An 18,943-nucleotide genomic window follows, 5' to 3' on the forward strand; every position below is an offset into this window, starting at 1 on the left:
CGGGTTGCACTCCGGGAGTGCCGGCAGAAGTGAAAACTTGATTATTAACGTTCAGCATGTTTGATATTCTGGAATTGTATCTATCCGTCTTACGCATGGAATATAAGGGCGGGGGCACACGATGCGTTGCGGCGGCGGTGCGGCGCCGGAGCGGTGTCGCTGCGTCGTCTTACATAGAAATATCTGTGGTATGTCACACGATGCGCTCCGGCGCCGCACCGGACTTGTAACCACCAAGACGAGGCGGGGAGGGGTGAATGCGGTGCGACGTCGGAGCGGCACCGCTCAGTTGTTTTGCATCACAAGGAAGGACACGCTGTGCAACGCTGCTACGACGCCGCTGCGACATAAAAACGTTACGGCGCCGCACCGCTCGTGTGCCCACTGCCCACTGACACGGTGAAATCTTTGCGGTGCGGCGCCGCAACGCATCGTGTGCCCCCGCTCTAAGGGCTGAAAAAAAAACATCCGTCTTACGCTTTTTCGATCAGGCGACGTGTCCTGACGGGAGTTTAAGATTTTATACCCAACGCCGCTAAAGAAGTTTTCACTTCAATAATATACCTACCCTTAACTAACGCTCCCATACGCTAAGATGTCTTTCAATTTAGTTTGTGTTCTTGAAAGGCAAAGTAGATAATCAATTTTTTATTGAAGTGAAAACTTCTTTAGCGGCGTTGGGTATAAAATCTTAAACTCGCGTCAGGACACGTGACCTGATCGAAAAAGCGTAAGACGGATGGATATCAAACATGCTCAACGTTATTATTCAAGTTTTCACTTCTGCCGGCACTCCCGGAGTGCAACCCGTCTTTTTTTTAATGTGTAATTATTGTGTATTTTTAAGATCGATTAAAATATACCTAAAACTATAATATTGAAGTGGAATATAAATATGTTTAAACTTTGAGGAGTTACAGGCAACCTATGTTTTATGATTAATTATTATTAAATATCCAATTTTATGATAAAAACTTCATATAAAGACGAGATTTTTGCTCATTTTTGAGTATTCCAGTACAATTATAATTTAGTAATTGTTATTTTGTACTATTAAATTTAAATTAACTCTCATGACAGTGCTCATGACTCATGACTAATTCATTAAGATGAGACCAAAAACCTTGTATCTAAAGTCTTCATAAAATTTTTTAAGAATATGGCAACAAAATTATGACATTGGCACTTGGCTATTTGACACAAAGATTTGACATTGCAATTTGCGTTTTGCAAAATTGCATGTTGAATTTCGAATTCGAGATTCCATTCCATTTCCAAACACTTTCATGAATTCATGAGCGTTTTTCAATAGTGAATGAAATATTTAAATAATTCAATTAAATAAAAAGTAAAAATCTATACATGTAACTTCGATTTAATTATTTACCATGAGCTTCAATGAGCGGGGAACTCTTTGGTAGCAGTTGAAAAGCTTCGTGATGGATAATATTGTTCAATTTGAGTGGTTAGTAATTATTACAAAACTATATTATATTATGTGAAATGGACTTTTAAACTAATAGCATGTTTCTTAAGTCTTAATTGAATAATAAAATAGTCATTTTAGTAACTTGAATTGTTTTTACTTATTTATGTCCGTGTATTCAGTATTGCAGATATAACTTGGTGCTTTGAAGTATTTAAATAAATATATATCCTCATTCTTATTATAGGGTTGAACCAGAACGCGACCACTATTTCCTAAGAGCACAAGATTTAGAGAACTGTGTGACAGAAAGAATATTAAGAAACACATTCCATGACCCATTGATTTCTAGCAGTGATAGTGAAGAGTCCAATGATATCAATTGGAATGATATTTTTAGTCAAAAACAAAATGTAAGTTTCAATTGATTTATCGCTGAAAATTTAATGAAAATGTTTGTATATTACCTGTATATTACTGATTCAGTTACTTGATTATAAAATACAATATTTCATTGATTATAACAATTATAACAATATTTGTTTAAACAATTTATAACAATATTTGTTTAACTTATCATTCAATAATATTTCATCCATATTAAAAACATTGGAATAGTTTGAAAATATATTCTTTTATGGTACTTATTAAGTTTGTTTCGAACTGGTGGTAAATGTAAAAAATGACAATTCAAAAGTGCTTCTAGAAGAAGTCTTATTGAATAAATAAATGTTTGAGTTTGCATTTGTTGCAGTGTAGGAAATAAGTATTGTTGAAATGTTAAACATAATTTGTAAAAAAAAAGACGGGTTGCACTCCGGGAGTGCCGGCAGAAGTGAAAACTTGATTATTAACATTCAGCATGTTTGATATCAATCCGTCTTACGCTTTTTCGATCAGGTCACGTGTCCTGACGCGAGTTTAAGATTTTATACCCAACGCCGCTAAAGAAGTTTTCACTTCAAAAATTACTAAAAGACTATCCTTCAACCAGGCAAACCAAAACCACCGTCTCTTCGTACCAGGCTGTCGGCCTGTGCCAAAGTACCCAAAGTTATCGTCGCTCACTGCGATAGAACACACACAATGCCTCAAAGTGATGTGTGTGAAGAATCCACACATATTGCCGCTCAAGCCATTTCCGAAGCCTGGTAGAATGGATTATAAGGTTTTTGAGGTATGCATTTTTATTTTGCTTTCATTTTATTTGTAAGTTCAGGTCATTTGGAATATTGTTATTTTGTTTACTATAATTAAGATAAAAGTAGATCTAATTATGTTATAACTAAAGATTTATAATTTGAAATCAAGTGTTATTAACACATATAAAATTTGTGAACAATTACTAGATAGGTGACACTTCAATCTCTATGCCACCTGGATACATTGTATTGGTAAACAGTAGTTTTCATTTAAATCAAAATCCATAGGTACTCTATTTTACACTGTACATATTTCACAATAAAAGATAGCCTATGTTCGTTTTCAGGGTCTAAAGATTAACTGTGCCAAATTTCATCAACATCGGTCCAGTAGTTTATGCGTGAAAACCATACATACATACAAACCTTTCCTCTTTATAATATTAGTATAGATTATAGCGCCAAATCTCTTAACTTTCTTTGGTCATTCCTACAACTATTTCACACTACTTCATTATATCAAAATATATTTCTTACAGGAAATCAAAAAGGAATATGAAGCGGAACAAAAAGAATATCTAGCTTGGGCGAAATCGCTCTGGGCTACCGAGCACTGTATTAAAGCTTTACGACCAAAACCACATGTGGAATTAGTATATGAAGCTCAGTATAAAATGAGGGCACATGAGTTACAGTCATATCCGAAAAACTATGAATTAGCCGCACAAATACCTTTGGAAGCGAGGAACGATCAATGTGAATTTGAGTTTGTGGAAGATTTAATTAGTGTGAGTACAGTAATTTGTTAGAAATAATAGTAGGCGGAAATTTAATAACTTTTGCCTTGACAAATTAAAATACTTGAAAATTTTGAAAGAATAGAAATTATATTTAAAGTGAGATTTGGACGACATCTTTATTTATATTCTAGTAATACCTTGCGATAAAATGGCCTCCAATAAAAAAAATATATTTTTAAAATCAATCTAATAGTTCATTTTTTATATTTACAAAGTATTTATTATTTATGCAAAACTTGTTTACTAAATATTTCTTATGTAATTGCTTTTTACTAAGTCTTTATTATGTAACTAGAGGTCCACCCCGGCTTCGCCCGTGGTACATATTTCGCAATAAAAAAAAAATAAAATAATATTTATTAGCAAATTTTACATACTTAGTTCACAATTTTGCTCTGCCTTCTGAACTAGGTTAATACCTGTGTCTCAGAAAACAGTGCCTTCCCTTATGAGTTCATACAAGTATTATAAAATACGTAAACAGAATATTCTAGTTACAGATTAATAACAATTAAAGAATAAAAATTACTAGTTAATTATAAATATAATATATATATATATGACGATACATGAATTGGACAGGTGGATAAGCGTGAGTATGTGTGTGTGTGTGTGCGCGTGTGTGTGTATGTGTCAGTGAGTGGAATATTATGATTAATTGTGTTTTTGATTTTGACACCTATTTAACCCTTGGCAAAAAGGTAGCCTATGTCCTTTCTCGGGTATCAAAATATCTCCATACCAAATTTCATGCAAATTGGTTCAGTAGTTTAGGCGTGATTGAGTAACAGACAGACAGACAGAGTTACTTTCGCATTTATAATATTAGTATGGATTGCTTTTTTCCTAGATTGATGCTACAGACCTACCACAGATCCAATATGAAACAGTAGAAGATAAAATTTTCATAATGAAAAATAATGCAGCACCTGAGCCATGCAATAAGCATCCATGCAAGTTTATTTTACCAAGTAAGTTATTCTTGCCTGCTTTTCGTTTTCAAGAAAATATTAACTTTTTAATAAAAAAATAACTATTTATTTACAATACTTTAGTTTACAATTTGCATTATTAAAAGGTTTTTAAGTTTGAACAAATTCACTATTCATACATATCCAAGAAGTTTTCCTAAAAAATACCTCTTTCTCTATGATTTTTAGTATATAAGTCAAATATATTAATTCGTAATATTATTTCCAGGAGAGAAATCAGTATCAGTGCTACCACTAACGGAAATAGAGAGGGAATTAGCGCAATATGCGCTCGAGCACAACACACAGTACATAGCTAGTGAGAGCGCGCTGCGTTGCTTGCTGTCGCTGGACCAACATTGGTACATCACTGTGCGAGTGTGTGACGTCATTGGCTCGGGTAAGGACTACTGTGAGTTAGTTAGAGCACAACACACAGTACATAGCTAACGAGAAAGAGATTTTTAAGCTATTGCATAGCTTCTATCGCGGGCCTTGAGCGCGGGGACCGAATCGAGAAATTCCGTAACGAAAAAACCTCACGTTCCCCACTCCGACGGGCGCGGAGGTGTGGCTTGAAGGCATAGCATGCAATAGCCGCGGCAGTCCCCGAGTGACACACGTCTTTTTTTTTTTCAGTATAGATTTTTATTAAAATGGGCTAGTAGTAGTAGGTGATCTACATGTCTGATGGAGATTTTTAAAGTTATACTTCTTAAGGCTCGTTGCAATACCGTCACGTCATGGAGTAAGACGACGATTTGGGTATCTTTAAATCTTGCCCAAGAAGTTTGACTTCTGACACGTGTGCTTGGCAGTCGGCACACACGCTCTTTTTTAAAAGAAACTACTTTGGAACAAAAGTAAAAGTAATAAAAACCATTTATTTACTTTCAGATGGTGAGAAATCAAATGTAATAGTGTTAGGAAGTGAATTTTCCATAAAGAAAGAGTCAATTATGCGCAGGACGTATAAGGCTTTCAGACATCTTTTGGAAGATGCACTTGTACCGTAAGTAAAAATTGTATTATAGGTAAATTTGAAACATTTGGTTTTTGAAGTGCGTGTTAAGAGTAAAATCGCGTCATGGCAATACCGTCACGTCATGGAATAAGGCGACTATTAGTATCTTTGAATCTTGCCAAAGAAGTTTCACTTCTGACACGTGTGCTCACTGCTAAGCACACACGCTCCTTTTTTTTAAAGATATCGAAAAATATTTAATGTTATGACAACTATTTTGAAGATGTACCCAAAGTTTGTTTTATCAGCTAACATACGAGGTACAATTTAATTCAAATATCTCGAAAAAATTATATCAATCAGAAACAATGTAAACTATTGACTGACCGGTTGGCTAGGTTGGTAGTAGCCCTGCCTTCCAAGCCAGAGGTTGTGGGTTCGATTTCCACCCGGGGCAAATATTTGTGTGATGAACATGTTTGCTCTGTGTGGGTGTTAATTATCTATATAAGTATTTATTTAAAATAATATATGTATGTTTATCAGCCATCTGGTTTCCATAACACAAGTGAAAGCTTATTATAGGATGAGATTGTGCAGTGTGTGAAAATTGTTCTGAAATATTTATTTATTTATATATTTTTATTAAAAGAAAACAGAAATGTATTGACTTAATCTCTATATATTTTTAACCTCTCTTACAATTATTTAAAATAACTTTCAGGTTATCAGAAAAGGGGAGGATCATGAACAAATTGATTAGAAACTCTGAAAGAGATAGTAATGTAAATACGAATGTATCAAATGTCGAAAATAACAATATGGAACCGTCCAGTGATGATGAAGACGATGGTTTATGTATAGATACAGGTAACAATTTGTTTTATGAATAATTAATATTAATTTTGAAAAACATTCTTAAACTCATAAAATTATTGTATTGTCACCAATCTTTTATAAGTTTACAAATTTTGAATTAAATGTGTTTGTTTAATCCGTCAGTCCTCGGATCACAGACACAATAGAAAATCTATTGTGTCTCGGCCCGATCGGGACGCTCGGTGGTCAATGGGTTAAAGGGGGCAAAAATCGAGTCTATAGGAGTCAATTACATTCAAATATAGAGATGGAGCTAATAAAAGCCTGTTTATTTTTATTTTTTTATTATTTACAATCTTAGATCATTAAGTAATGGATGGAGCACGCTGGCAAATGTTCTAACTAAACTTTCTGCCGGTTTTGGTGCGGGGAGGGTAACTCACACTTTGAAACACTATCACACATTCACAAAAATAATTTGTGTCTTTACAAACTCAAACTATTACAAAATGGACAGACTAGCATGTTTTTGCACACATACATCGATTACACAGAAAAATCTCTATACATATACGTAATAATACAATCGCTCTAAAGGGATGTAACCATATCGATATTACAAAAATAATAATTTTGTTGAAATTAGAAATAACATTAATATTATACATATTCATAAAAAATACTACACAGGTCATTTGTAATTGTAACGTTTTCATCATTATTATATGCATACGAAAAAACAATAAAACGCCATTTTATTTGTATTTGAATATGTATTTATTCAACACATCACATATTATATTCAATAAAATAAATATCGGTCCAGAAATTTTTATTATTTCTGTACCGAGGTGTCCATTCTAATTTTCTCCCACAGCATTCAATCCACCTTAGCCTTAAAGCAGGATTTTTTGTAAATCTGAAATATACGCAATATTCGTACATACATATAAATATAAAGTAGCTGCTCCGCGCGGTTTCACCCCCGTGGCTCCACTCCTGTTGGTCGTAGCGTGATGATATATACCTTCCTCGATAAATGGGCTATCTAACACCGAAAGAATTTTTCAAATCGGACCAGTAGTTCCCGAGAATAGCGCGTTCAAACAAACAAACAAACAAACTCTTCAGCTTTATAATATTAGTATAGATTACATAATAGAATAATTACAAGATTAACATTACAAAAAAAACGGCTAAATGCGAGTCGGACTCGCGCACGAAGGGTTCCGTACCATTAAAATGTTCTGCCAGTTAAAAGTAACCGAGCGTAAATTTTAATAAATATATACAAGACTTACAAAATAAACATTATACTCCTTTTTATGCAGTTGTGTAAAATTTTAATATAATAAAGATTAATTCTCATCTCATTTCAAATTATACTTAGAAAAATATTTTTTTATCGACGTTCAAGTTAAAAGCAGTCCGTCACTAAGAAAGTCGTAAAAATTAACGACCTTTTAAGCGACGAGTTTTTAAATTCAACTCTATCACTAAGTTCATAAAGATTAAATTTGAATTTCTCTTCAAGATAGTCTCGCTACATCACTTTATAGTCTCGTGGGGAGTGCGGTTCAATATCGCGTTCTAAATTCAACTTTATCGCTTAGTTCATAAAGATTAAATTTGTATATTTTCTCTTCAAGATAGTCTCGCTACATCACTTTATAGTCTCGTGGGGAGTGCGGTTCAATATCGCGTTCTAAATTCAACTTTATCGCTTAGTTCATAAAGATTAAATTTGTATATTTTCTTTCCATGATAGTCTCGTGAGGCCGCATCAATGATCGAGTACACACATGACTCGATTATTTGTCTTGATCATATCGCTAAACGATACATCGACGATTATTAGAAATTGCATTTAATTAGAAATGTACGTTAAAAAAATAAAAAAATATACACAAATGAAAGGTTATTCCATCTTTTTTAATATTCGACATGTTTGAATTGCTTCTGCAAGACTTGACAGTGCAAAACGGCATTTTTAGCGGAGCACTCGCAGACGTCCTTTCGATGTTTTACGAATACGCAGAGTGTTCGTAATCGATTACGCAAGTAGTTTTTATGAAAGCATAAGATTTTTCGATTCGAATAATCTTATACCTCGGCAAAAGGGGAAACGCCTGCGTGTGTTATCCATTACTTAATGATCTAAGTTTACAATACATGGTTATAATTGTATGTAGTGATAATTTTGTTTTTAAAATACCTTTTTTATTTTATTAAGTCTAAAAACTTGCATATTAATGAAAAATCTAGGTACAAAAAGGTTTTATTTTGGTTTGTGTTTTTATTGAATAAAAACTTCCTTTCTATAATATTTTAATATCTATGACTGTTTTCATAATTTTTAGGTGAAGATCTTCAAGAAAATAGTGATGTAGAAACTGAAAATGATCAACAGGAACACCAGAAATCTCAAGAAAACACTAATAACAATGTAGAAAAGTCGGCTAACAATAATTCTACCGCGTCTATAGAATTTTATGAATGCACATGTAAAGGTTATTATTGTAACTTTAAACACTTTAATAAAAAAAAAAACTTTATCTCTTGATTGTTCTTAAGGACGCTGTCACAAATCTGCGTTACTCAAATTTAGGTATCTAACGACGTAACTTTGTTCGCGGCAATATCACGCTCACGTAAACATAGCGCATTCCATTTTATAGACCATCTTCATACTTGATATTATTTTTAATTTTTGATATTATGTATTTTTGTTGAAATTGATTCCAGAAGATTACTAGGAACTTTAAAAATTCATTTTGTTACTTTTATTAGTAGGTACGATCCTAATAAGTATGTTAGTATATTCAAACAACTTAAAAAAGTGTGACTATTTTACATCATTATTTCATTGAATAATAATCTATGAATTGTATACAATATCAAAGCTTTTTAAGAAATGTAGAATTATTATCATACATATTATGATGTTACCGGCACTGTATTAAATCCGGCATTGTATACAATTCTTAGTAAATGTATGTTATTCTGAAAAATAGTCGGAATGAAATAAATTATAGGTATTCGTCACATAACACATTACCTAGGATACTCTTAAATCTGAACTTTTCCTACGTAGCAAACACATTTGCAAGTGTGGGTAGTTTTTGGGGTAGTTAACCAATATGAGGTCAAAACTAAAATCCAAGATGGCGCCGACGAAAATTTTACATCTTTTCGTCATGGGTGTCATTTTCAAGGTTTTGGAGTGGCTCTTAACAAATATGAGGTCAAAACTAAAATGCAAGATGGCGCCGACGAAAATTTGACTTTTTTCGTGATGGGTGTCACTTTCATGGTTTTTGGGGTAGCTATTAACGAATATGAGGTTAAAACCAAAATCCAAGATGGCGCCGACGAAAATTTGACTTTTTTCGTGATGGGTGTCATTTTCATGGTTTTTGGGGTAGCTATTAACGAATATGAGGTTAAAACCAAAATCCAAGATGGCGCCGACGAAAATTTGACATCTTTTCGTCATAGGTGTAATTTTCTTAATAATAAAGAAGTAAACTAAAATAAAATAACAAAGATTTTCGTCGGCGCCATCTTGGATTTTATTTTTGACCTCATATTGGTTAATAGCTACCCCAAAAACCATGAAAATGACACCCATGACGAAAAGATGTAAAATTTTCGTCGGCGCCATCTTGGATTTTATTTTTGACCTCATATTGGTTAATAGCTACCCCAAAAACCATGAAAATGACACCCATGACGAAAAGATGTAAAATTTTCGTCGGCGCCATCTTGGATTTTAGTTTTGACCTCATATTAGTTAATAGCTACCCCAAAAACCATGAAAATGACACCCATGATGAAAAGATGTAAAATTTTTGTCGGCGCCATCTTGGATTTTATTTTTGACCTCATATTGGTTAATAGCTACCCCAAAAACCATGAAAATGACACCCATGACGAAAAGATGGCAAATTTTCGTCGGCGCCATTTTGGATTTAAGTTTTGTCAAATTGCTTTACCCCACCAATCCGTTCAACAACCCATAAAAAAAGAGGATCTCAGTCAACATAATTTTTAAAACATAATTTTAAATTACAAATAACTGGAATATGAAACTTATACAGTTTACTCTTATAAAGTATCAAATATTTCAAATCACGAAAACGACAGTATACGCACAATAATCTTTTTCTAATTCGTTTTTATTTTTGGGACGAGGAGCGATACACCCGTCCTTCCAAGAGCGCTTCTGAGCGCGGTCTGACGACCCGCGAGAGCAAAATGTATGAAGAAATCGACAAGTATTTTTAATTTAGCTTATAATTGAAATAAAATTTTGATTTAGATACAAAAAAATTATCACAATCTATAAAGGACTATATATCCCTCAATAATTTATAGGTAAGAAGATAGATTAGGCTTTTAATTTTCTTAAAAGTGTACCGGTTTAGACCCCATTTTTTTGCATTTTATGCGATCATTGTGCTGGGAAAATCGTATTTCAGTGACAATTTTGTATGACGTCGTACAATTTTTATAAGATGATCGTAGAACTGAATATATTATCTTTAAATTAAGATATTACTTTGTTCTCACGTGTAAGTACTTTGAGTTAAAATTGTACCGTAAAATAGCGGTTTTTGTTAAAAATCTGTTATAGCACCCTTAAACTAAATTTTATATAGTTGAAGTTTATTAATTTCCTTTTCATTCGATTTTTTTTTCTAGTCTATTAATGAATATAATGTCCATTAAAAACCATTTACTTATAAAAGTTTTCAATTCACTTTATTATTTAACAATTATTTCATAAATTTAGTACAAAATTAATGATTCGTCTTTTATATAAGTTTAAGTAACTTTGTATTGATACAAGCATGAATGTTTAATTTAATTAATTATATCCAGATACGATATTCGAGTTACCAGCACAACGGTCATACAAAAAGTGGCAAGTGAGAAGCAAAACTTCTGGCGAAAAATACGACCTTATAGTGCATTGTGCGCATCGAGCACGGGTGAGTTGGAATATACACCTTATATCTATAATTTTAGGGGTTATTTTGCATAATTCAATGAATAAAGTCAGATTACGCATAGAGCGCGGGTGAGTTGGAATATAAACCTTATATTTATAATTTTAGGGGTTATTTTGCATAATTCAATGAATAAAGTCAGATTACGCATAGAGCGCGGGTGAGTTGGAATATAAACCTTATATTTATAATTTTAGGGGTTATTTTGCATAATTCAATGTATAAAGTCAGATTACGCATAGAGTGCGGGTGATTTGGTGGAAATTGAACTTTATTGGATAGGTGTTTAAGGGTTATCTTTCATTTTTTTATTATAAATAGATCTTATAGTGCATGTATGTGAGTGAGTGAACCGTATGTGATGTGTGCTTAAGGGTTAATTTGCATTTGTATTATTAGCCAAGTGTTATTGCCTTTATGTGACTTATATGAATAGCGGTTTTTTATGATTTCGTAGGGTCTCTTTGAAGTTTTGTTTGAGTTAATATAAAACATGAGTAATATTATTGGACAGAAATAAATATTTAAAATATTCGTCAAAATTATTTTCGTTTCTAGTATTTTAAATTACTGATATATCTTAAATCTGTTTGTGTACAAGTTTCTGTGTCAGTCTACTACTTTTATTATACTTTGTTTTCCAAAAGAAATCTTTATCCTCTCAATCCAGGGTTCGACCAGCGAAGTAATACTAGAACCGATACCAGAATACCAGTTGGAATTAGGAGCTAGTTCACTGTCTCAGCACAAATTAGCTAGCTTAGCTTTAGCTCTGCATTTGAGGAGGAAAGCTGCCCTTATGAATGGTGAAAATATTAATTATTGTGATATTAATGTTAAATAATGAACTATAAAATAAATTAGCCGCTTGCCCCAGCTTCGAGTTAAAAATAGTTAAAGTAATTTGGTAATGATTTAACTTTCTAATGGATAAATATAAAAAAAAACGAATTAATCAATACTAATATTATAAAGCTGAAGAGTTTGTTTGTTTGTTTGAACGCGCTAATCTCAGGAACTACTGGTCCGATTTGAAAAATTCTCTCGGTGTCCCAATTCTTTCGGTGTTAGATAACCCATTTATCGAGGAAGGCTATAGGCTATATATCATCACGCTAAGACCAATAGGAGCGGAGCGAAATAAAATATTGGGCCAGAATAAAATGGAATGAAATTAACACCATCTTAAAATCAATTATCTTTTACAGTGCGATTAGACGGTGTGTCCGGGGAAATAGTGACAATGGAAAAGTTGTATCAAAATGAGTTCAGCGATAAGTATGGCGACATGTTGCCCAACATCGCGAATATATTGCATGCGACATTGAACCAACTACAGGGACTGTTGCCGGGATATTATATATTACATCATGAGGTCAGTAAATATATTAAATTAATATCAAACTCAAACATTTATTTATTCAATGAGACTTCTTCTAGAAGCACTTTTGTATCGTCATAATATTTTAAACATTTACCACCGATTCGGAAAGCAGTATCTATGGAGAAGTACGGTCAAGAAACTCCATAGTTGCTCAATAAATTAAAAAAAAAACTTAGAATCGCTTTTAAATCATGATTATATGTTGTAATTATTTATAACTAGCTGCTCCGCGCGGTTTCACCCCCGTGGCTCGACTCCTGTTGGTACACCAACACCGAAAGAATATTTCAAATCGGACCAGTAGTTCCCGAGATTAGCGCGTTCAAACAAACAAACTCTTCAGCTTTATAATATTAGTATAGATAAGTTAGAAATTTTCTACACAAAGCGAGTTGTAATTTTTTGTAACTAATATTTTCAAATCATAGAAAGAATTGTCCTATGCTTCTTAAAGTGACAATGCTACATTCATAATCGCTAATGCTGAATCATAGTTATAAAATTGCGTTTCAGCCATACTAATATTTTAAAGTCGAAAAAACTGCCTGTCTGTTTTTTCAAACCACAACACTGACTTTTTAACTTCAATACTAACAGCTACTTTTTTTTAAAGGGCTGCTTTTTCCCCCGGTTTTGTCCGCTAGTGAAACCGCGGGGCAGAACTAGTTACAAATAAATATATATTTCAGCCAAGCCACGGAACAAACGCCCTATTATACTGTCCAAAGAAATCAAGTGGAAACAACACATTAACTCTAAATTTGGATCTATCTCAAATGCCCGACGAGTCGAGCGCATTGAAAACTCCGCCCACTATATCTTTGGATATGTTGCCGATGCATAAGTATGGGTTTTTATTATTTTTTAAATCTTTTGAAGTGAAAACTTCTTTAGCGGCGTTTAGCACTTTTTTCTGTAATGGGTATAAAATCTTAAACTCGCGTCAGGACACGTGACCTGATCGAAAAAGCGTAAGACGGATACCATTCCAAAATATCAAACATGCTCAACGTTAATAATCAAGTTTTCACTTCTGCCGGCACTCCCGGAGTGCAACCCGTCTTTTTTTTGACGTGACAACGTCTTATAATTCGATAGAGCCGGCTGCACGCACGAAAAAACATGACTCATGCGGCGTTACCTCGCTCTGAGGCGTTCCATGTAAGGCTTGAAGTGCAAGCGAGAGCGCGGAACGAGCGACAAAGAAGCACAATCGGACGTTGTCACGTTCAACTATCGTCAGTAAACCGACTTTACAGACAACCAATTTTTTTTTTTGGATAGGTTATGTAGAATTTGAATGAGCAACTTTCTCTTTTTCGATAAAACAGATTAGTAGATCTTTAACCGGTATAAACTAAAAAAATATAGTTATGATTATCGTAAAGTGACATTCGAACTTGTATTTTAAATTTTTTGCTATTTATGTAATCTACAATATTGTTAAAATGACCAATATGTGTGTAGCCCAGTACAAATACATATCTTTTTACTTTTTTAGATTAACTTAATTTACTTTAAAATCCTCTTTTTTAATTATCCGTAACGTCCGTGTCATGGAGTAAGGCGACGATTTTCATATCTTTGAGTCTTACCAAATAAGTTTCACTTCTGATACCAGTGCTCGGCACACACGTTCTTTTATAATGTAATAAAAATCTATAAAAAAAACCGGCCAAGTGCGAGTCGGGCTCGCGCACAAAGGGTTCCGTAGCAGCAAATATAATAAATTACAGTTAAATCAACCTATCTCAAAAACTATAAGAGATACTTTGATCAAACCAAAAATCGTTGAAAGAGTTAATTAGCATGCATCACCTCTATTTTTTTTAGAATTTTATACCCCGTAGTTATAAAAATAGAGGGGGGGGGACATACTTTTTACGACTTTGAGAGCTGATATCTCAAAAACCGTTCACTTTAAGAAAAATGTTTTTTAGAAAACTTTATATCATTTTAAAAGACCTTTCCATTGATACCCCACACGGGTATGTACATCGAAAAAAAAAATTTCATCCCTCAGTTACATGTATGGGGGGCCCCACCCCCAATTCTTTTTTTTACTATTTAGTGTCATATTTTTGTAGCGGTTCATACAACACATATTCCCATCAAATTTCATCACTGTAGTACTTATAGTTTCCGAGTAAATCGGCTGTGACAGACGGACAGACGGACAGACGGACATGACGAAACTATAAGGGTTCCGTTTTTGCCATTTTGGCTACGGAACCCTAAAAAGACGTGGCACTCGGGGACTGCCGCGGTAAAGCTATTGCATGCTATGCCTTCAAGCCACACCTCCGTGCCCGTCGGAGTGGGGAGCGTGAGGTTTTTCGTTACGGAATTTCTCGATTCGGTCCCCGCGCTCAAGGCCCGCGATAGAAGCTATGCAATAGCTTAATTAACAAAAAAATATAAATTTACAGATTTCGCAGAATATTACCATGTGCATTCACACCATACCAAGACCAGTTGCCCCGAAAGCCGATCACTCGCAGTAAAACTCCGCCCCAAGCTCTCAAGGTACAAACATACAAACATATTGTGCTGTTGCGAAGTATGATCATGAATTACATTTTACCATAATATAATATTTAGTATACTTATATATAATAACAATACAATAAATTTCATTCTTAAATTTATTATTAATATTAAAAGTTATTTTACATCTCATCTCATTTACATTTTTTATGGACGATTTGCCACGAAAATGAAGGTATGTAATCTACGTGTAAAAATAGAGACTCATTTTCTTTCTGATGTTGAATTTTGACATTATTTTCTTTAGAAACAAATATCAAAAGTTAATCACTTCATAAGCAACGTGTATATTTTATTTTATTATAGTCCATTTCTTATACATAGGTAAAAGCAATCAGAAATGAAATTAATTTATTAATTGTAATTATAGAATTACATAGTTAACGAGAAAATGTGTCACTAAAATATACATAATATGTACTAACTACTAACCGTCATCAATCACTACATATTATAAAAAAAATTTCTGCTCTGTGTCTGTTTGTTCGCGATAAACTCAAAAACTACTGCACCGATTCTCATTCTGTTTTCACAATGGGTAGCGTGGTTCTCGAGGAAGATTACAGAATGTAATTTGTCAAGTTTTACACAACGCGGACGAAGCCGCGGGCGGAAAGCTAGTAAGCATTTTTATTATAATAGAGAAAATTACACTTAGTAAAAATTTTATTGGATTTTTAGCAAATAAATATTATTTTAATTTTCAGTCAAAATCCTGGGTTCGAATCCCTGTCCCTCAAAACAACTTTAAATTTATCTCACTTTAAAATGATAAAATTTACCCCATACCTTAGTAAAAGGCGAAAGATTTATTTCTAATTCCAAGAAAGATCCAAATAAAGTAACTAAATAAGACTTTTATAAAAGGATGGAATAATATTTTTGATGTGTTAAAGTTTTTAATTAAGTGTGAGAAAGGAGGAGGATGTCTGAAGGTATCAAGATGGAGCGACGCAGCATACACACACCGGGAAAACTGTGCTTGCAATATTATACTGGGAAAAGCAATTAGAAAATATTAATTGATTCTGGTTTATTTTTCTATAATAAAACAGAGATAGTAAAAATCATAAGGAAAAAAATATATTCGATTAAATTTTAACTTGTAACTGGTCAATGGCAGAAAATGAGAATATTTTAAGGGCCGATTTTTCAATGCTTGGATAAAACTTATTCGGCGAATAATGTATAAAACTACCATTTTAAAAACGTATTCTAATTGCCCGTATTTGACAGTTTACGTGACATTTTAATATTATCGTGTGTCACTTTATTGGACGGATAAGTTTTATCCAAGCATTGAAAAATCGGCCCTAAATTATTATTATTAAATTGGTTGAATATTTTCTTAAACATCTCTTGAGTGTATCTTTTTTATGACCACTATCATTTTAATCATTAATACTTAAAAATGTAATTATGTTTCCCATTATAACATTGCAAGCCGCTAGTGAGGTGCGCTGGCCATCGATATCGATAATCACGTTGCAACCAATCTGTTGGCCAGAGCGCAGCGGGCAGAGCGGGCAAGCGCGGGAAGCGAAAGCGAAAGAAATAGACGCGTGGGATATATACCGCCGCTAGTGACGCGCCACCTGTCGATAGTCGCCCGTAGTGATGTCTGTTGTCGATGGATTCGCCGTGGGTATTGGTAAAGTTCGCGCAAAGTGTTGCTGACGTCAGATGATGCGTCGGTTGAATTGGAACTACTGAATGGATGGCTCGAACGCTACTGAACCGAGCGAATAAGGGGTTTGCATACAAAATATTGTCTTTTTTTGGAAGTTTTTTGCAATTTTTTCACTTTTTTTTTTGTTGAAATTTCACTTGTAATTTTGACTCACTGAAATCATATTTTTTATGTTTAATATAATTATTGTAAAAATAGTAAAAAAAAGTAAGACTTTGTATGCAATTCGTCCTTAGACGCAAACATTGGTAACATTGGTAAGGATAGTCATAACATTTTGATTTTTTTTTACTAGCAGACCTGTTGCCTGATGGTGTGACAAAGTTGCCCATAAGCTATGCAAAAGTCCATTTTTCGTAATGTTTGAAAAAAGTCAAAATAAAGTTGAACATGCAAAGATTGCTCTTTTCTTGTAATTATACTTTTTGCGAACTCATCATCGGATAAATAACTGATGCTTAATGATACAATTTGATCAAATTTGACGTGAGAATTTTATTCTTCTAAAGTACGGCCAACGAGAAGCCATATCAAATGTAAACAAAACACATGCAAGGTCATTGGGAATTGCAGGGGTGCGTAACTTTTTGAAAGTTGGATGTATATAGTTTTAAAAAATATCCGGCAAATTGTAATAATGCCAAAAAGGATACTTAGTCTATTTTTATAAATTTTATCATAATTTGCATTATTGTATAATGTAGATTTAAATTAAATAACGCGAATAATAATAATTTTCTGAATCATAAAATATAATAAGAATAATAAAATGGCCGCCCGAATGTTGGCGAATCCGTCTTGACGTTGTTATGTTTTTGCCGGGAGAACGAGACATTACGACAAAGGCACAAGATGGAAAGAGATAGATATTAGATTATCAACGCCACAATTGTTTTCTAGGTGAATGACGTTTTGTATCGCTTCTCGTTGACCTTACTTTACCATTTATATTCAAGAAATTTAATAGTACTTTTTTCCTTCTTAAAAAAATGGTTTATTTTATGAGTTCAGTATTAAAGCTAGTTTCCATAATACATATTATATATTTTTATTTTTGAGTTCTTTACAAATATCTTTTTTATTACATTATTCATATATTTACCATTTATAGTCTCTTATTTCCAAAGCAAATTTTAGCGACATTACTAATAGGTATCGATTTTAACCTTCCAAAAATTGTTACAGTGGCCACGGCGAAAGAAAAATAAAAAGAAGAAAGTTCGGGCAAACGTTTAACCTGGCGGAGACATCACTATTTTTTCATAAATGTTAATATATATAAAATGTCTAAATTCAGGATAGATTGTGTTATAAATCAATAAAATTTAGTTTAAAAGAGATTGAATTGATGGAATTTTAATACTAATATTTTATAATATTTATAGTATTGTCGACCCTTCGACAGTGGCAAAGTGCCAAATCGTTAATTGGACTATTTATATTACATAATACAAAAACGTTACATTTACACTTAAAAAGTTAATATGTAGTATTAAAAGAAATTGTGATAAGTTTATGTTTTACTGTTATTTATGTAAATATTAATTAATAAAGTACGAAATATTAAAGCTTGGTTTTATTTAAGCTCTAATTGATCCCAGGAATTACTGAAATATATACAACTTGTCTGGATGATATCCTATCCTTCCTACTAATCCATACTAATATTATAAATGCGAAAGTAACTCTGTCTGTCTGTCTGTTACTCAATCACGCCTTAACCACTGAACCAATTTGCATGAAATTTGGATTAACACATGGGATAGGGGTTATCCCGGGAATCCCACGGGAACATGAACTATACGGGTTTTTCTTTGAAAACGCGGGCGGAAAGCTGGTAGGATAATAACTCATAAAATTTTGTAATATTAAGTCACACACATAAATGAATTAGGTACCTACTAAATCAAAGATCATTTTCTTAATTATTGGTTTGACCTCGAATGTACACACATCAACGAAAGTCTAGGGATATTTTTTATTGATCAAATCTCTAAAAATCTATGAAGAATTTAGTGATACTGGTATATATTTCGCAATAAAAGGTAGCCTATGTTCTTTCTTCGTAAAAAATTTAGACTTTGTTGATGTGTGTATTTTTTATCTTATAATTTTTTGTTCAGCTTAATAAATCTACACAATTCTATTGCACGCCTCATAAGCGAAGCGTTGAGGTGGGTACTACTGT

The 18,943-nt window shown here is 33.1% G+C and overlaps 1 protein-coding gene across 4 annotated transcripts; it reads left to right on the forward strand.

Moving 5' to 3' along the window:
* Window positions 1-1,241: 1,241 nt before the first annotated feature.
* Window positions 1,242-18,298, forward strand: LOC149902588 (uncharacterized). Of its 4 annotated transcripts, none has more exons than XR_016457506.1 (16): window positions 1,242-1,465; window positions 1,674-1,839; window positions 2,421-2,603; window positions 3,108-3,356; window positions 4,219-4,339; window positions 4,569-4,739; window positions 5,237-5,351; window positions 6,028-6,173; window positions 8,483-8,632; window positions 11,007-11,116; window positions 11,805-11,940; window positions 12,343-12,509; window positions 13,208-13,362; window positions 14,948-15,044; window positions 16,573-16,716; window positions 17,941-18,298. XR_016457506.1 is itself a non-coding variant. In XM_090109815.1 (15 exons), the coding sequence occupies exons 1-15, from the start codon at window positions 1,440-1,442 to the stop codon at window positions 17,989-17,991; spliced, it is 2,043 nt and encodes a 680-aa protein (XP_089965941.1). In that variant the 5' UTR covers window positions 1,242-1,439; the 3' UTR covers window positions 17,992-18,298. The 4 variants fall into 4 exon arrangements, 2 of the variants coding, with proteins under 2 accessions (XP_089965941.1, XP_089965940.1); XR_016457507.1 differs by having other exon boundaries at window positions 16,573-16,706; XM_090109815.1 differs by lacking the exon at window positions 16,573-16,716.
* Window positions 18,299-18,943: the final 645 nt, after the last annotated feature.

Source organism: Colias eurytheme, chromosome 15 (assembly GCF_061535395.1).
Source record: "Colias eurytheme isolate Ceu_HAF_F1 chromosome 15, ilColEury1 Martin Lab GWU primary, whole genome shotgun sequence".
Classification (NCBI taxonomy): Eukaryota; Metazoa; Arthropoda; class Insecta; order Lepidoptera; family Pieridae; genus Colias; species Colias eurytheme.

Bases quoted from the DNA above. Each gene is read 5' to 3' on its own strand.
- LOC149902588 (XM_090109815.1), top strand. From the start codon at position 1,440: ATGGATAATATTGTTCAATTTGAGTG. The intron at 1,840-2,420 runs GTAAGTTTCAAT...TCCTTCAACCAG, and splicing joins TTTTTAGTCAAAAACAAAAT to GCAAACCAAAACCACCGTCT. The intron at 8,633-11,006 runs GTTATTATTGTA...AATTATATCCAG, and splicing joins TTATGAATGCACATGTAAAG to ATACGATATTCGAGTTACCA.